The 18,952-nt window shown below is 48.5% G+C and overlaps 1 protein-coding gene across 1 annotated transcript in view; it reads left to right on the forward strand.

The window, feature by feature from the left end:
• The window catches only part of SPMAP2L (sperm microtubule associated protein 2 like), a 500,125-nt gene that overhangs the window by 94,068 nt on the left and 387,105 nt on the right, over positions 1-18,952 (forward strand). The window contains exon 3 of the mRNA XM_069233742.1: positions 3,592-3,780. Within this exon, the coding sequence (XP_069089843.1) occupies positions 3,592-3,780 (189 nt within the window). The remainder of the gene's footprint in view (positions 1-3,591; positions 3,781-18,952) is intronic.

Consider the following 18,952-nt stretch of genomic DNA (forward strand, 5'->3'; position numbering starts at 1 on the left):
GTATTCATCATACATGTACTGCACAGCAGTACACCCTTCATGTATTGTACCACTCACCGGCACACGTATCCACAACACATGCATTTACATGCACACACTGCTCAGCACCACATCCTTGATGTATTGGAACACTCACAGGCACACGGACCCAGCATATGCATTTAAACTCCACACACTGCACAGTACTGCATTATCCCAGTATTGAACCATTCACAGGCCCACATGCAGCACATGCATTTCACACATGCACTGCGGAGCACTATACACCAAACCGATGTAGACCAAGGTGTGCGTTAAGCACACATTAGAGGAACTTTAAACAATTGTGCCTGCAGGCTTCACTCTAGTGATGCAGGTAAAATAAAACCTGTTCACTACTACCATACACTACACAGTAGGCTGCCATCACCATGCTTGTGCAGCTTAGCCCGTAATAAAAGCAGTAGCCTCTCATCACTATGAGGGTAGCGCTTTGGGTGCCCCTCCTGGTCCAACAAGACCGCAATCTGAGACAAGATTGTGTCATGGCATACACATATCATACGTGTGCATCCATTACTATGAGGAGGACTTTTATGTCCCAACACTTTGCGAAAAGGATATTACACCCCATCCCTAGGTGCTACTTCAGTCAGTAGACCATTTGTTGAGGTTAGTTGTAATTCAAACTTAAGCCATTTTAGTATATCACTAATGTCATTAAAATTAACATTAGGATTGTATATGTATTTTCTAGGCCAAGTTTTAATTTGCATGGGCCTCACCCAAATGGATACAACTGCAACTTTCTCTGTGTGAGGAAAAGAGGAACCAATGGTTAAATTGACATTTGTTAAATCAAAAGACCTGCCTTTTACTTCCAGGTTTCCTACTGAAACTCATTTTGTGATCCTGGACAAATCTTACCATGTCCTTGATCCTCTGTTCTAATATCTGTCAAAACTGGTACTCTTTACAAAAGGGTAAATGGCACTGTTAAGCGTTCTAAAAAACCAAGGTCCATATTTATACTTTTTGACGCAAACCAGTGCCGGCGCTGGTTTGCGTCAAAAACTTTAACGCCAGCTAACGCCATTCATAAGCGCCTTATGCCCAAGGATTGACCTTAGCTGGGGGAAAATGGGGGTTGTGCATCAAAAAATGGTGCAAATCAGGTTTGAGTCAAAAATCATGGCTCAAACTGGACTTACGCCATTTGTTGACGCACAACCCCCATTGAAATGACTTAGCAAAGACAGGAGTCATGCCCCCTTGCCTAATGGCCATGCCCAGGGGGACTTCTGTCCCCTGGGCATGGCCATTGGGCACAGTGGCATGTAGGGGGGGCCAAATTAGGACCCCCTATGCCACTTTAAAAAATACAAAAATAATACTTACCTCAACTTAACTGTACTTACCTGGATGGGTCCCCCCATCCATGGGTGTCCTCCTGGGGTGGGCAAGGGTGGCAGGGGGTGTCTCTGGGGCCAGGGAAGGGCACCTCTGGACTGCTTCCATGGTCTGAGACCATGGAAGTGAGCCCACAGGTCCCTTAACGCCTGCCCTCACCCAGGTGTTAAAAAACGGCGCACATCGGGCTGTGCGCCGTTTTTTAAGGCCCGCCCCCTCCTGTGCGTCAAAATGACGCAGGAGTATAAATAAGGCGCACAGGCCCTAAAGTCATTTTTTGGACGGGAACGCCTACCTTGCATGTCATTAATGCAAGGTGGTTTCCGCATCCAAAAAATGACGCACACAGAGGTTTTTTGATGTCCGCAGGGTCGGGCAGCATAGTTGAAATATGGGGCAAGGTTTGCGCCGAATGTGCGTCAAAAGTTTTTGACGCACATTCGGCGCAAACAGAGTATAATATGCCCTGAATTGGCTGTTTGCAAGATTAGCTTGAGAAGTCAGATTATAGCCTGAAATGACAGCAAAGTGCTCACGCAACAAGGGTGTCACAGCAGGTGTGGACGCTGAAAGACAGCAGTGTGTACAAACAGAGATATCAACTGATCTTGGTCAGAATATAGAGATCGGGTTTTATTTCTGCTTCTCTCAGTCCATTACTGGGTTTGGGTTAGCTTGATGGTCTCTTGGGTTGTCATTCTACTGAGAGGGATCGCCAAGCAAAGGTACAGCAGAAATGAGTTGGTTTGCATGTCCTCTCTAACAGGTAGGATTTTCATGCTAAAATACTGAGAGGCTGCATGAGAATTGTTTTCTAAATGTTGATGGGCATTTAAATACAGTACAGTTCATATATTTGTAGGTTTCCAGTAAAGTTCTCCTTAGTAGCTGTAATCCCTGTTTTGAAATTGTGGTAGTCATTTCACAAGCTTCAAAGTCAAGTGCTGATCCCATGAATTATCTCTCTTTTTCTCCAACATCATAGGAAACTAAGGCCAATATTTATACTTGGTTTGCGCTGAATTAGCGTAAAAAAAAATTCAGATTATTCAGCGCAAGCCTAACTCCATATTTATACTTTGCCGATAGACAAATCTAGCGCCAAAGTTATGGAGTTAACGTCGTCAATGAGATGCAAGGTAGGCGTTCCTGTCCAGAAAAAGACGATATGGCCTTTGTGCCATATTTAACCCTGTGCTAAAATCCAGCATGGGGGGATGGGGCCTTAAATAATCGGCGCTAAGCTTGCTTAGCGCCATTATTTAACACCTGCAAATGGGCAGGTGTAAGGGGACCTGTAGGTATATTTCCATGGTCAGAGACCATGGAAAGTGCCCACAGGTGTCCTTCCCTTGCCCTAGGGACAGCCCCACCCACCCACACCAGAGGGACACCACACGATGAGGGACCCATCCCAGGTATGTCCTGGTAAGTATATATTTTTTTTACATAACCCTGCTCGGGGCCCTGACTTGGGGCCCCCTGCACGACGCTGGCCCCAATGGCCATGCCCAGGGGACATTTGTCCCCTGGGCATGGCCCTGGGGTGGTGGGCATGGCTCCAGTCTTTACTAAGACAGGAACCATGTCCATTGGGTTGTGCGCCAGAAAATGCCTCTAAACAGTGTAGCACCATAATTTGGCACACAAGCCCCGGTTTCCCCTACACCTCCCCCGCCCTGTTAGCGCCGGCTAGCGCCATTCCATGAATATGGTGCCTGGCGGGCATTATGGAACGTCGCTAGCCGGCGCTATACTTTTTCACACAAAACTGCGCTAACGCAGTTTTGCGTGAAAAAGTATAAATCTGGCCTCAAGTGCCTGATTTAGAGTTTGGTAAATGGGTTACTCCATCACAAATGTGACTGATATCGTGTCCACCAATTTACGATTCTCATAGGATATAATGAGATTGTAATACAGCGGACACAATATCCTTGTGTTATCCCATCTGCAAACTCAAAATCAGGCTTTAAATATTTACCAGACGCAAGCTCCACTCATCCCATATACACTACATTCAGTTGAATTTGCTCATCTGCAGAGTGTTCACCAGTTCACCAAACCACCAAATTCATTTGCCAACCACCAAATTCATTTGCCAACTGTTAGTTCTTCTACATGAAGTAGTAAACCAAGAAACTATTAGGAGTCACCATAATTTAGTCATCCTTTTACTGACATAGCTGTTTGTCATTCTAGAACAAGTACCAGGGCCAGAGGAGACTCATAAAGGTCATCCGGTGCAGCACAGTGGAGACTCTGATTTGGCTTCCAACTATCCCAATGACATGCCGGGAGCTGAGAAAAGACCTTCACCAAAGTTGTTAAAACAGAAGTCTACAGGCAATCAAGAAAATGAAGAATATAGTAATTCCAACCAAAAAAAAGGTATAGTGCAGTAAACATTTGCTTTGTTGTAGCGGCTGTCCATACTTGAGTATTATTTTGTGTTGAATTGAGGACTATTGATTTGTGGAAATGCTGTCATACTTTTCAGACTTTACTGCAGTGTCTATATCTTCATTAGACAGTTTCTACAATAAGTGTCACCAAAGACTGGCAATGTTTTTTTTTCTCTAAAAAACCCTTCTTGGCATAGCAGGATCAAGAAATATTAGTCAAAGTTCACACCAGATATGCTTGCTAATTGACACCAGTAAGGCACCCTCCTTTGCCAGGCCCCAAGGACTGGTCATGTTCAAGGAAGCACATGCACCACTTCAAAGTGAATTAGCTAGTTCAGCTAAGTGTTGATGATTGGTCCCAAAAACATAAAAGGGTGGCTTACATACCAATTTGCTCAACCCTGGGGGTTGCCAATGGGACAAGTTGGAGGATACCACTAGTGAGAGAATGTGGCAGTGGGCAGGAGGCTGGTGCGAATGGGTCTCATATTAGGGAGAAACCCATAAAGAATATTGTCTGAGACTCTCAATGGTGCTGACAAGTACTCTATACTCAAAGAAAAGACTAGTATATTAGGATTCACTGCTCTTATAACAAGCATTTACAATGCAACGGGTCTCGCGTTTGCTCATGTTAGAGCTGATCGCGTTGTAAACTCCTAACCCGACTTTTCACCTATCGGGCAAAAGTGCATTTATATACATAACCCGAAAAAGTGAAATTAACTATGTAAAGCGTTCAACTTCTGCCAAGCGAGATCGCGCTCGTAAATTAGAGAAAAAGAAGTCCACGAGCCCGATGGAAAACAGCGAGCCTCGCATGTTTTCTGTACTTGGACGGTGCGCCCGAGGAGGGCTAGCCACCGGAAAAGGCATGACTTATGCGTGCCTTCGACTAATGAAAGCAAGCAGATTTTATTAGGCAAGCCCACGAACCAATAAAAAACACTGACGTGAAGTTGACAGGGCTCCGAGCCCTTTTCTAAATACAAAAGCGTCTCGCTGCGATACGCATGCGCGAGCGCATGCAACGCAGGCTCGACCCTAAAAAGTGGGTTAAACCTTTTTAGAGATGAACGGAAAATGGGATCCTTTGAGATAAAAATTGTAATCTGCAGGAATATTGGATTTATGGAAAGTTGAAACCTGGTAGAGGATGATGGGCGGATAAAGCCATGATTTGGGCCATCATACATGCCTTTGATAATCAGGAATGTTTCATCTTGGGCCCTAAAATTTCAGAGTAGTGGATAGGGCCTATGTTAGAAATGGGGTTTCTCTATGGCAGTCAGTTTACACCCTGTCCAAGTAGGGACCCTCACTCTAGTCAGGGCAAGGGAGATACACAGCTCAGATAACCCCTGATCACCCCCATGGTAGCTTGGCACAAGCAGTCAAGCTTATCTCAGCGGCAATGTGTAAAGTATTTGCACAAACACACACAGTAACACAGTGAAAACACCACAAAAGGACTCCACACTAGCTTAGAAGAATAGCCAATATTTATCTAAATCAAACAAGAACAAAATTACAAAAATCCAACATGCACAAGAAATCTTATGAATTTTTAAAGTAAAAAGAGTCTTTTTTTAAACACATTTTATTGGATTTTGCATAACATCATTCAAACAGTCTGCAATTTCCCCCTGATCCTAATAATACAATCTACATCCGTAAACTTCCATTATAGCACAAGATTTCAGTATTATGCACGCACATTTGCAAAATCTGTAGTTTCAAAATCCATGTTTGCATCCATGTCTGCCTACTGCTTGGAGTATAATGACTAGTCCTCCCCCCCCTCCCTCCTCCCGCTGGTGTGGTGTGGCAGTATGTCTAGTGTGTTCTTTGAGCCCATGTGGGTGAGCAGCTTAGCTGTTGTGTATCTGCTGTTTTTCATGACTTTCTCATTATGGGGGTCATTCCGACCCTGGCGGTCCATGACCGCCAGGGCCGGGGACCGCGGAAGCACCGCCAACAGGCTGGCGGTGCTTCCAGGGCCATTCTGACCGCGGCGGTAAAGCCGCAGTCAGAAAAGGGCAACCGGCGGTTTCCCGCCGGTTTATCCCTAGCCCAAGGAATCCGCCATGGCGGCGCTGCTTGCAGCACCACCATGGGGATTCCGACCCCCTTCCCGCCATCCTGGTCCTGGCGGTAAATACCGCCATGAACAGGATGGCAGGAACGGGTGTCGTGGGGCCCCTGGGGGCCCCTGCACTGCCCATGCCACAGGCATGGGCAGTGCAGGGGCCCACTAACAGGGCCCCATAAAGATTTTCAGTGTCTGCTGTGCAGACACTGAAAATCGCGACGGGTGCCACTGCACCCGTTGCACCCCTTCAACTCCGCCGGCTCCATTCGGAGCCGGCTTCATTGTTGAAGGGGCTTTCCCGCTGGGCCGGCGGGCGGCCTTCTGGCGGTCGTCCGCTGGCCCAGCGGGAAAGTCAGAATGACCGCCAAGGTCATTTGACCGCGGTACGGTCTTTTGGCGGTTCCCGCCAGGGTCGGAATGACCCCCTATGTCCCTGTAGGCCTCTCTTCTCTTTCTTTAATCCTCCTGGGGGGTTTTCAGGGCCATGACTAGTAGTTCCCAGGCTCGTGCATTTTCCATTGTTCCTATCCCCTCGTATGCCTCTCTACATTCTCCCCATTTCTCCAGTTCCTTTACCCAGGACGGTAAGGAAGGGCCTTTGAGGTTTTTCCATTTTCTCGTATTTCCCACTTGGCTAACAATAGACCCAGATCCTGAAATCCGCTGGTGGTTTTCTTCTTAGCAGTGTGTGGATACCAATGTAGTAAGCAATGGCCTGGTGTGAATGGGATCAGTGTACAACCTGCATCCAGTATTGGGTTGGAACCGGGCATGTCTGCAGAATGTGTATGAAGGACGCCCCCATCTCTCTGCAGCGATAGCATGCTTCTTGTGTGTTAAAATATCTATTAATCCTTTCTGGGTATAAATATGCTCTGTGTAGGATATAGAAATTGATGAGCCTAAACCTAGTGTTTTTGGTGGTTCTGGGTATTCTATCCAAAATGCCCTCCCGATCGGTCTCTGATATAGAGGCGCCCAAGTCTGTCTCCCACTTGGTCCGTATTCCATCTATGGTCCTGAGAGTCTCCGTTTGTAAATGTCGATATAGGCAAGTAATCGCTTTCACTGTCCCTGTTGCTTGTAGAACATAAGAACAGCATGTGTGAGTACGCGGTTCTGCATCCCCCATTCCCCAGTGCCTATGTATGGTTGTCAGTGCTGCCCCGTGGTTAAAAAATTGACCTCCCAGAAGACTAAGGGGGCCAACAGGCTGGCGGTGCCCCGCAGGGCATTCTGACCGCGGCGGTTTGGCCGCGGTCAGATGCGGAAAACCGGCGGTCTCCCGCCGGTTTTCCGCTGCCCAAATGAATCCTCCATGGCGGTTCGCCCGCCAGGAACAGGATGGCGGTATGGGGTGTCGTGGGGCCCCTGGGGGCCCCTGCAGTGCCCATGCCAATGGCATGGGCACTGCAGGGGCCCCCGTAAGAGGGCCCCACTTTGTATTTCAGTGTCTGCTTTGCAGACACTGAAATACGCGACGGGTGCCACTGCACCCGTCGCACCTTCCCACTCCGCCGGCTCAATTCTGAGCCGGCGTCCTCGTGGGAAGGGTGTTTTGCACTGGGCTGGCGGGCGGCCTTTTGGCGGTCGCCCGCCAGCCCAGTGCAAAAGCCAAAATACCCTCAGCGGAGCGGTATTTTGGAGGGGGGAACTCTGGCGGGCGGCCTCCGCCGCCCGCCAGGGTGAGAATCACCCCCTAAATTCTGTGCTGAACGTCTCAGAGGGGGTCAGGATCCCATCTCGGAATAAGTCACCTAGTTTAGTTATGCCTGCTGCAGTCCATGTCGCCATGCCGTGCCAATTCTATCCCCCCCTCAGTAGCGGCATGACAGAGAGGGGGAGTTCTGGGGAGTATGGCAATTAAATAACCAATTTTTACATGACTGCTCTCCAGCATTTCTGCATGGTCTTAAAGGCCTGCAGGTCCACTCCGGCAGGGGCCTCAGCTCACAGGATCAATCCAAGTAGCACACAATTTGTTGGTGTAAACCCATGTATGGGCCCATCCTGTTGCCGCCTACTTGCCATCCATCTGGCAAGCCACTGCAATTGCACTGCCAGATAATACAGTTCGAAGTCCGGTGTCGCCAGCCCCCCCCCTGCCGTACGCTGGAGCGTAGTATATGTCACTCGCCGCCGCCCCGTGTCCCATACAAATGCCGTACTAAGTGAGGTTAGTTCTTTAAAATAATATTGGGTCACCCACAGAGGGAGCGTTCCGAATAGGTATAGTTATCGCGGTAGTGTCACCATTTTCAAGAGAGCGATTGTGCCCATCACTGAAATGGGCAGCATCTGCTAAAAGGCTATAGATGTCTTCAGGTTTCAGAGGCCTAGCCTGTATTTACCCTCAAACATATCTCGAGGAGTTTGATATATTTTGACCCCCAAGTATGGTAAGCAATGGGGCTCCACCTCCAAGTCACTGAGCAAGTCAACCGGGGTCCCAGTTTCCTCAATAAGGAACAATTTTGTTTTGGACCAATTCACCTTAAGCCCTGAAACCTCTGCAAAGTAGTCTAACAGGGACTGTGCCCTCTGCAGATACCTCCCCGTGTCTCGTAAAAATAGGAACAGATCGTTAGCGTATAATGCAATGCGTTGCACGCCTTCCCCTGCTGTGAGTCCCTCAAAGTAAGTTCCCGACCTGGCGAACACTGCCAAAGGCTCCATGGAGATAGCGAAAAGCAAGAGGGATAGTGGGCATCCCTGCCTCGTACCTCCAAGCCTTCTGAGATAGTCTGCCCCGTCTGCACCCTGGCCGTAGGCCTAGTATATAAGAGCTTCGCCCAGGCCACAAATCTCTGTCCGAGCCCCATATGGGACATGACTTCATAGAGATAGTCCCACTTGAGGCTATCAAATGCCTTTTCAATATCTATAGATAATATAGCAGCAGTTGTTCGGTCATACGAGGTGTAAGCCAGTACAGCCATAAGCTGTCTAATGTTAGCTGCCGTGCTGCGTTTGAGAATAAAACCTGATTGATCAGGGTGAATTAATTTGGACATAAAGGGAAGCTAAAATACCACTCAAGATCTTATAATCAACATTCAGAAAGGAAAGCGGCTGATACGCTCCCACCTCTTAAGTCTCCTTCCTTGGCTTAATTAACAGGATGATCACTGTCTCTCTGCTAATTGGTGGCAGATGACCTAGTGTATACGCCTCGTTAAACATCTTCACGAGTCTTGGGGCCAGCTCTGTTGAGTAAGTACTATAAAATTCGATCAGCAGGCCATCCAATCCTGGAACTTTGCCTCAGGCCATTCTTTTAATGGCCCCCAGTACTTCAGACAAAGTTATTCCTTCCCCCAGTGCTTCTGCCTTGTCTTGTCACAGCTCAGACGAGGAACAGCGATATCGTGCAAAAATCTAGTTCGTTGAGTGGAGTCAGCTAAGGGTCTGCTGTGGTATAAGGTTTGATAAAAAGCAGAAAAGTAGGTATTTATTTCCTCTTAAGTTTCCAGAGGTGTCCCAGGGCTCAAATTTATTTTCACTATTAGGGAGCCCCTCCGCACCACGTTCACAAGCCAAGCCAAACGTTTTCCTGCCCAATCGCCTTTGTCATGCATCCGTGCAGTATAAGCCTTATAATCAAATGAACAGAGCCGCTCTATGAGCTCCTCCACTTGCTTCCGGACCTCCGGCAGCTGCGGCTCTAATTCTGGGTGGCCCGGTCTATCCGACTTTAAAGAGCGCAGTTTAATTTCTGAATCTCAAAATGTCCTTTAGCAAGGTGGAGCGAACACCAACACTCTCCGAAATACAATGTCCTCTAGTCACCACCTTGAACGTTTCCCACTCTACTCGAGAGTCCGAGGCCGAGCCCTCATTTTTGGCAAAATAATGCACTATTTGCTGTCATGTCTTTTCCCGCAGTGGGTGGGTCCTCCAGTACCTCCGGACTCAGCTGCCGGCCCGGTATCTGTGTGAGCGGTGTCCCCTAGGACAATCTAAGCAACACTGCTTTATGATCTGATAGTGTGCAAGTGAGGTATTCAATACCCGCCACCTGTGAATTGCCAGGGAGAATAGAAAAAAATCTAATCAGACATGCAGCTCATGCATCCTTGAAAAGAAGGAATAGTCCCTTTCTATGGGATTGAGAGTACGCCAGCTATCCCGGAGCCCCCAGTGTTCCTGCCACTACATCAGCGCCTTCGCTGCCCTTGGCGCAAGTGAATCTAGCAAGGGGGGGTGAGACCGATCCATCTCGGGGTCCAGTACACAGTTAAAATCACCCCCAACACTACCCTACTCATTAATACATGCAGTAATCGTGTTGACAATAGGTCGAAGAAGAGTGACTGTGTATAGTGAGGCTATAAATGTTAATCAGTCAGATGTCCTGTCCATCTAGCCTACCCATCACTGCCACATATCTCCCCTCAGGGTCCACCTCTGTGCGCACTAGCGAAAAAGGCAGGCTCGCCCTGACCCATATCAGTACTCCCCGCGCATAATCCGAGTATGTAGTGGAATATAGTTTCCCTCGCCATCGTCTCTGCAAGGCCACTCCCTCTTTGGCAGTCATGTGTGTTTCTTGCAGGAATGCAGTATCCACTCCCCATCTCTGTAAGTATGTAAAAAACCTATATCGCTTAGCTAATGTATGAATACCCCTGACATTCCAGGAGATTATCTTATAACTTTTTTTGTGCTCCATGAGGGGTATGTAATTTGGATCAGGAAGTGGACGTTCTTCTCTGCACTCCATAGGAGATAACGCAGCATTCCCCACCACAGCCCAGCATGTATTGTCAACCTTTTCCACACCAGTGGTAAATCCCAACATTCCCCAACTAAATCTGAGTAACTAACAACCCAACTCCCATTCCCCAGGACAAGAAGAAACATTCCCCCATCCAAACATCAGAGTAAGCAACAGTTCTATTTCAGTATAACACTTTCCAGGGAGGTAATCAGGCTGTGGTTGGCCCTCAGGAAGCCCAGCACCCACCCGGCTTCAGTCATCATTTTGCTGGCGGCATCCTGTAGCCCTCCATCAAGGGGACATGTATGAGACATTAGAAAAGTCTGCGCCCAGCTCTCCAGGGGGATGCCTGACGAATGCATGTCCCGCTAACCGGTATTTTATTATCACTCATAGCCAGTTTTTCATATTATATCAGATCATCAGCTGAGTGGGGGTAGCCACTGGTAAATCCTTGCTAGAGGGGACTGATATATTCGAGTTATTGTCCGAGTCTGAGCTTGCGATAGTGTTTGGCGGTAGCAGTACTCGTTCTCCAGATGTCTTACCACTGATGGAAGTCACTTCTTTAACCTCTTTCAGTTTTTCCTACTGCACCTCTTCTGCTGTGGGGGATCCCCTCACCACAGATCTTCCCCTCCTCTGGTATCGTGCACGGCGTTTCCTCTGCCCAGTGTGCTGTTACCCACTAGGGCCCGGTCCAGGCTGGTATTCCGCCCAGGACCAAGCCTCCTATGGAGTGAGGAAGAACTGTACTCCTGTCAGGGTGATCACTCGGAGTCAGGCTGGAAACTGCATAATATATTCCATTCCCAGGTCTCGTAACTTCTTTGTCACCGAGCCGAAGGCTACCTGTTGTCATTGTTCTTCTTTAGAAAAGTCAGGGAATTTTAGCACTTTGTGGTTTTCAGTCACTAGATTTTAGTTTTGGCGGGCGTGCTGCAGGGTAAGGTCACGATCTCTAAAGTGTAGTAGTTTTGCCACTATCGTACGTGGTGGAGCCCCCAAAGGGGGAGCTCTGGCTGGTACCCGTTATGCCCTTTCAAAAGCAAAAAATGGGTAAAGACCCTCTGGGACTAACTCCTGAGCAATCCATGTTCCCAGATAGACCGCCAGATCATTTTTCTCTATCTTCTCCAGGAGGCCTACTACTCGGATGTTATTGTGGCAAGCTCTGTTTTCAGCGTCTTCTGCTCTAGCCTCCATTACTTTCAGTTGCCGTTCTACGTCATTTAGCCTGTTACTGGCGTCAGTTACCACCGGAGTCGTCTCCGATAGCTACCTTTCTGTTGCGGCCACCCTTTCCGCCAGCCGTCTATGATCATCGCGTAGAAGTCCCAGGTCCGTGCTCATAACGTCTATCTTCTGCTCCAAAGCTTCCCAAGAGGCTCAAATTGCCTGCATCACATCTTGAAGCGTGGGAGTAGGGTGCATGTTCTCCGAATGCGGGTGGACGACGTGCTTCCAGTTCAGACCCCAGGGGTCCAGTCATCCGGACTTCCGCCGTCGTGTCTTGTTTTTTATTAACTTTTCCCATAGCTATGGGGTTCTGTGATTCACGTTGTGCGAGAAATGGTGCACTCTTCTGCTCTCTCAAGGTGTCCACGTCTATTTACACCAGTGGCCCTACTGCTGCAGCGTGGCCTCTTCTCCTCGCTTGACGAATGTCCTTTCCTGCCTTTATGGGTTCCATGTGCACTTCTATCTTTATCTGCAGGTCTGTGACCCAGAGAGCACAGGCCTTCCTCAGCGGGAGGTCTCACACGTCCCGCGTTTCACCTCGAGAAGTCTAGGGTGATTCCCCAGGCGCCTGGCAGTCGGGACACCAGAGCCGGCTAGTTCTCCCAGCGGTCCCCAATGCCCAATGGCTAGCCGGGCCTCCCCGTCTCCCTTCTTTTCACTCCTCTCCCCCTTTCAGCATTTAAGTCTCTTTCTGGCTGGGGTGTGGGGGGGGATAAACCACCTTCCACGTAGTGTGACACCTTCACCCCAACAGTCTACAGGGCGCCCGGTTTTCTTGCAGTCTGTGGATGGGCCACCAGCTTCCTTCGTTGCCAGATCCCCTATCTTTTTTATTTGTCTTTGTTGGGGGGGTGGGGGCAGGGAGCCCCGTTCAGGCAGTGTTCAGCGAGGGGGGAGGGCACCGCCACCACTCCTCATCTGTCGTTTGCCCACACTCCAGTGCGCGAGAGCCCCTGTCTCTTCTGTCACGGGCTCCCGCCTCCAAGGCCAACGCTTGCTCCTCACCTATGCTCTGGTGACTGGTGCCTCCAGCACAGCCGATACCTCTTCACGCGAGGCACCGGTCCCTGGCACACTCTACGTGCTCCGCTGATGCTTGCTATCTGCTCCCCATCTCCCTGGGAGCCGACAGGACGTGGCCCTCGCTGTGTTCTGGGCCGTCCGCAGGCTGCTTTTCATGGCCCCACAACGGTCCTCTCCACTTCTGTTTTTCTCCTCCTGGGAGCCTCGCAGTGTTTATGTGTCGGTTGGGGTCCCCGTGGAGGACCTTACAGCAGCAGGGGAACTTCGAGGTTCCGCGACTCACTCCATCGGCCACCCGGCCACCACTTCAAGTAAAAAGAGTCTTAATCCATTGAAATTAAGGGATGCATTATTTTAGCACAAAGTACCTGGTATGAATAAAAAATAAAGCCTCACGGGTGAGCGTGTAACCTAAAAGCAAGCAATGTGTTGATTCCTTACTTGCAAGTGAGGTTGTGCGACGATTCTTTCTCCACTGGGTAATGCGTCGGTTTCCAGACAAGCTGCCTTAGGTCTGTGCAGTGATGTTGAAGATTTTAACGCCCAGGGATAATGTGTGGAAATCCGGATGCATGGCAGTGATGAATACAGGCTGAGCTGGCGATGCATCGATTTTACTGGTGCTGCATCAATTTTTCAGTTGTGGTGCAAGCGCTGCGTTGATTTTTCTGCTGCTCGACTCTAGTGCATGGAGTTTCATCTTGGGTTCACCAGCATCTCCTTTCAACGGCCCAAGGACTGGATGTGGCACCACTTGGCAGGGTAGGGATCTCAGCAAGAGAGCTCAGGTGCTGGCAGATGAAGTCTTTGATGGCCCTGAGACTTCTGAACAGGGGGAAGCTCAGTCCAAGACCTTGGAGAAACTTCACAAGCAGTTTTTCAGAAAGCAAAGTCCAGCCTTTTCCCTCTTAAGGCAGTCGCAGCAGGCCAGCACAGCAAAGCAACAGACAGAGTGACAGGTCCTCCTCAAGCATCATGCTCTTCTCCTTGGCAGAGGTTCCTTTTGAACCAGACGTAATCTAAAGTTGTGGGGTTAGCAGTCCAGTACTTTCATTTCTGCCTTTGAAGTAGGCAAACTTCAAAGGAAAGTCTTTGTAGTGCACAAGACCCGGCCTCTTCCTTGCCTTGCCCCTGACTCACTCTAGGGGGTTGGAGACTGTACTGTGTAAGGGTAGACACAGCCCTTTCAAGTGCAGGTGTCCCACTCTAGCTCAGGAAGACTCATCAGGATATGCAGGACACACCTCAGCTCCCTTTGTGTCACTGTCTACAGTGAATTCGCAAACAGCCCAACTGTCAGTCAGACCCAGACGTGTATTCAGCAGTAAAACAGAGGCACAGAATGGTTAAGAAAGAAAATTCCCACTTTGTATGAGTGTCATTTTCAAACCGGCAATCTAAAATCCAATGTTACCAAATTATGACCCTAATTTATACTTTTTGACGCAAACCTGCGTTAGCGCAGGTTTGCATCAAAAAGTATACCGCCGGCTAGCGCCATTCCTGGACTCCAACCGGGTGTCATATTTAAGCTATGACGCTAGCCAGGGTTGAGGCCCAGTTAGCGTCAAAATTATTTACACTAACCGGGTGGGGGAGGCGTAGGGGAAACTGGAGGTTGTGCATGAAAGAATGGCGCTAGTCAGGTTAGAGTAAAAAAAATGACACCAATGTCCCCCAGCCCAGTGGCCATGCCCAGGGGACTTAAGTCCCCTGGGCATGGCCATTGGGCACCGTGCCATGTAGGGGGTCCCAAGTTAGCCCCCCCCTGTGGCACTGTGCAAAAAAAATAAAATACTTACCTGGACTTTCCTAGGATGGGTCCCCCCATCCTTAGGTGTCCTCCAGGTGTGGGGGCGGGTGGGTGGGGGTGTCTTTGGGGGCAGGGAAGGACACCTGTGGGCTCTGACCATGGGAAAAGACTCACAAGTCCCCTAACGCCTGCCCAGACCCAGGCGTTAAATAATGGTGCTAAGCAGGCTTAGCGCCATTTTTTAAGGCCCTCCTCCTCCCGTGCGTGATTTTTGCATGGGAGGAAAAATAAGGGCCTTTGAGTCATTTTTTGCCCGAGAACGCCTCCCTTGCATCTCATTGACGCAAGGTAGTTTTCTGCAGACAAAAAATAACTTTAACCAATATTTTGGAGCTAGACATGTCAAAATATAAATATGGAGTTAAGTTTTCGCTGGATTTGCGTAAAAAAAAAAATGACACAAATCTGGCGCAAATACAGTATAAATATGCCCCTATGTATTTTTAAATTGTGAGCTCAGAGACCCCAAACTCTATATCTCCATCTGCTTCCAGTAGGAAACTGCACTTAAAAGATTTTTAAAGGCTATCCCCATGGTCACAGATCTGGATACACCAATTCTTTTGCTCACCATGCCACCCCAGTTTGGACCCACCCAGAAGCAAATCAGTCTTGACCCTGTTCTGGGAACAGTCCAGCCCTAACTGCCAAGCCAGGTCTTCCCTGGACCAGAACCAAGCATCCTGGGACTGGTTTCAGGATATCACCCTTAATCAGCCAGGCTAGCTTGAATCCAGTGGCACAGTGAGCCCGGGACCCACATCTGGACATACCCGGTGCACTTATTGCAACAAAAGCAAACAAACACGAATGATGGACGGAATGCAGAACCAATCAAACATTCACCCCCAATCACAGATCTGGGAATAATCCATTATTTAATTTGCCCTCCATGCGACCCCAGTTTAGACCCAATCATATGAGAATCAGTCTTGACCCACTCCCCATGGGAACAATCGAGCCCAATCTGTCAAGCCAGGTCCTCCCTAGACCAGAAACATGCATTCTGGGATTGGTTTCAGGATATCACCCTTCATCAGCCAGGCTAGCTTGAATCCAGTGGCACGGTGAGGCCGGGATACACGTCTGGGCATATCTGGGGCACTTATGACGTCAAAAGCAAACAAACACAAATGATGGGCAGAATGTGGAACTAATCAAACATTCACCCCCACTCACAGATTTGGGTTTAATCCATCAATTCTTTTGCTCACTATGCTACCCCAGTTTGGACCCTGCCATATGCAAATCAGTCTTGCCCTAATAACCATGGGAACAGTCCAGCCCAAACTGCCAGGCCAGGTCTTCCCTGAACCAGAAACAAACAATCTGGGACCAGTTTCAGACTACCACCCTTCATTAGCCAAGCTAGGTTGAATCCAGTGGAACAGTGAGCCCGGGATCCACATCTGGGCATACCCGGCGCACTTATGGAGACAAAAGCAGACAAACACAAATGATGGACGGAATGTGGAACCAATTAAACCTTCACCCCTAGTCACAGATCTGGGGTTAATCCATCATTTATTTTGCTCACCATGGCTCCCCAGTTTGGACCCAGCCATATGCAAATCAGTCTTGACCCTGTCCCCTATTGGATCAGTCCAGCCCAAACTGCCAGGGTAGGATTTCCCTGGACCGAAAAATAGCATCCTTGGAACGGTTTCAGAGTATCGCCCTTCATCAGCCAGGATACCTTGAATCCATTAGCAGAGTGAGACCGGGACCCATGTCTGGGCATACCCAGCGCACTTATAGCAACAAAAGCAAACAAACACAAATGATGGACAGAATGCGAAAGTAATAAAACATACGCCCCCAGTTACAGATCTGGGTTTAATCCATTAATTCTTTTGCTTACCATGCCACCCCAGTTTGGACCCAGCTGTATGCAAATCAGTCTTGACCCTGTTCCCAATGGGAAACAGTCCAGCCCGAACTGCCAGGCCAGGTTCTCACTTATGGTGACAAAAACAAACAAACACAAACGATGGACGGAATGGGGAACCAATCAAACATTCACCCCCAGTCACAGATTCAGGTTTAATCCATCAATTCTTTTGCTCACCATGCCACCCCAACTTGGACCCAGCCATATAGAAATCAGTCTTGACCCTTTTCCCCTTGGGAACAGTCCAGCCCATACTGCCAGGGCAGGTTTTCCTGGGACCAAAAACATGCATCTTGGGACTGGTTTCAGGGCATCACCCTTTATCAGCCAGGCTAGTTTGAAACCAGTGGAACAGTGAGCCCGGGACCCACGTCTGGACATACCCTTCCCACTTGGGGCGACAAAAAGACAGGAGTCATGCCCACCACCCAATGGCTAGCACAGGGGACCAGGGTCCCCTGGGCATGGCCATTGCACCCTCTGCCATGTATGGAGGCCCATTTCAGGTTCCCCTGTAACACTTTAAAAAATAAAATAAAATACTTACCTGGGATGGGGTCCCCCATCCTCCGCTGTCCTTCTGGTGTGGGTGGGGGTGTCCCTGGGGCCTGGGGACGGCACCTCTGGGCTTATTCCATGGTGGAACACCATGGAAATAGGCCCACAGGTCCCCTAACGCCTGCCCTGACCCAGGTGTTAAAAAATGGGACAAAGCAAGCTTTGCATCATTTTTTGATCCCTTCTCCCTCCCGTGCACCATTTTTGCACGGGAATATAAATATGGCGTTAAGGCCATAGAGTCAGTTTTTGCATGGGAACGCCTACCTTGCATCTCAGTAAGGGAAGGTAGGTTTCCATGTCCAAAAAATGACTTTAACTCCATAAATTTGGAGTTCGATAGGTCTAGCGGCAGAGTATAACTATGGAGTTAGTTTTACACCGAATTAGGGTAAAAACAAATGGCGCTAATTCTGTGCAAACAGAGTATAATTATGCCCCATAGTGTGCTTTGCTAGGAACATACCATTAAATCAAATGTGCCAATCAGGGAAACTTATCAATATCTTTTAGACAGAGAGCACTTGTACTTTACCACTGGTTAGCAGTGGTAAAATGCCCAGAGTATCAAAAACAGCAAAGGCAAATTACAGCACAGGATCCAAAAACAGGGGGTCAGAAGCGAAAAAGTACGGGGAAACCACAACAGGAGCTGCCAGATCTAATAGCCTTCTGCTGTGGTTGGATCCTAAACAAATGCTTCAGCCATTCACTCATTTGTCTGAGAGGCCTGGGCAAATTTAGGGTGTCTTGTAGCTCTACATATACAGAGACCATAAAGCAATGTTGCAGGAAGAGTATGATTGCATGAGTGAGATATATGGCTTTGTAGATCTGGTCACAGGTAGACTCAGTTGTGAGCTTGATCCCCGAGTGAACAGCGTAAGTGAGCCTAGTTCAGGACAGTTGTCACACAGGACTAATTTATCCAGCAAAGCCACCAGAGATTCTAGGTGATAAGCAGCACTGCCAGTGTGGGGGCTGCACCACCTCTCTGTAGTGATCCCAAGTGGGATGCTTCCTTCCCAGAATCGGTCCTGAGGAGAGACAGTAAGCACACATTCACAATTGTCATTGAGATGTGAGTTAGCTCATGAAGAATCTGCAGACTGATTTCTCTCAGTTGGGATTATGGGCCTGAAGGTAAACCCGTCCATTGAGGACAAATTGAAGATGTGAAACTCAGAGGACAGCGAGATACAAAGAAGGCAAATAGAGGAAATCTGATAGCCACTTTTATGATCTTTGACCTCTTTTCATCAAACTAGGAGAGCACGAGGTTCTTGGGACATTGAAGACCATCACTGTGAAGCAACCATTGGTTTAAAGCCAGGGGTGGCTGGGAAGTTCCTGTGGTGACAGCAAAATGCAAAAATCCTATACCATCTACATTAAAATACTGATACGCAGTGCTTAATTTGAGCTGGTGGTTTATGGTGCTCTGCACCGGGACTTAATTGTCAACACTGGCACTTATGGCAGTCTGCCATATGGTGGCGCTTTTTGTCAAATTTAGAGATGAGCACAGTAACAATTCTTTATTATTTCAACATGCATTAAATATGACAAATACCTGCGGCCAAGTCATTCATATAGCTTTGGGGGCCTGGAATAGTCTGAACTGTGGCACTTGTATGAGTATGATGGTTAGTAATTCTGTTGGTACTGTCATTGGCAGTGCTGGCAGTGCAATGGGTAGTGCAAGCGGCGGTGGCTTCCTTATGAGGGCCCTGGCACTTATTTTCTTTTACAAATGAAGCACTGCTGATACCAAAACAACTCCCTTAGTAATTGAGAGCTCTGGGAATGATCCGTA

Source organism: Pleurodeles waltl, chromosome 1_2 (assembly GCF_031143425.1).
Source record: "Pleurodeles waltl isolate 20211129_DDA chromosome 1_2, aPleWal1.hap1.20221129, whole genome shotgun sequence".
Classification (NCBI taxonomy): domain Eukaryota; kingdom Metazoa; phylum Chordata; class Amphibia; order Caudata; family Salamandridae; genus Pleurodeles; species Pleurodeles waltl.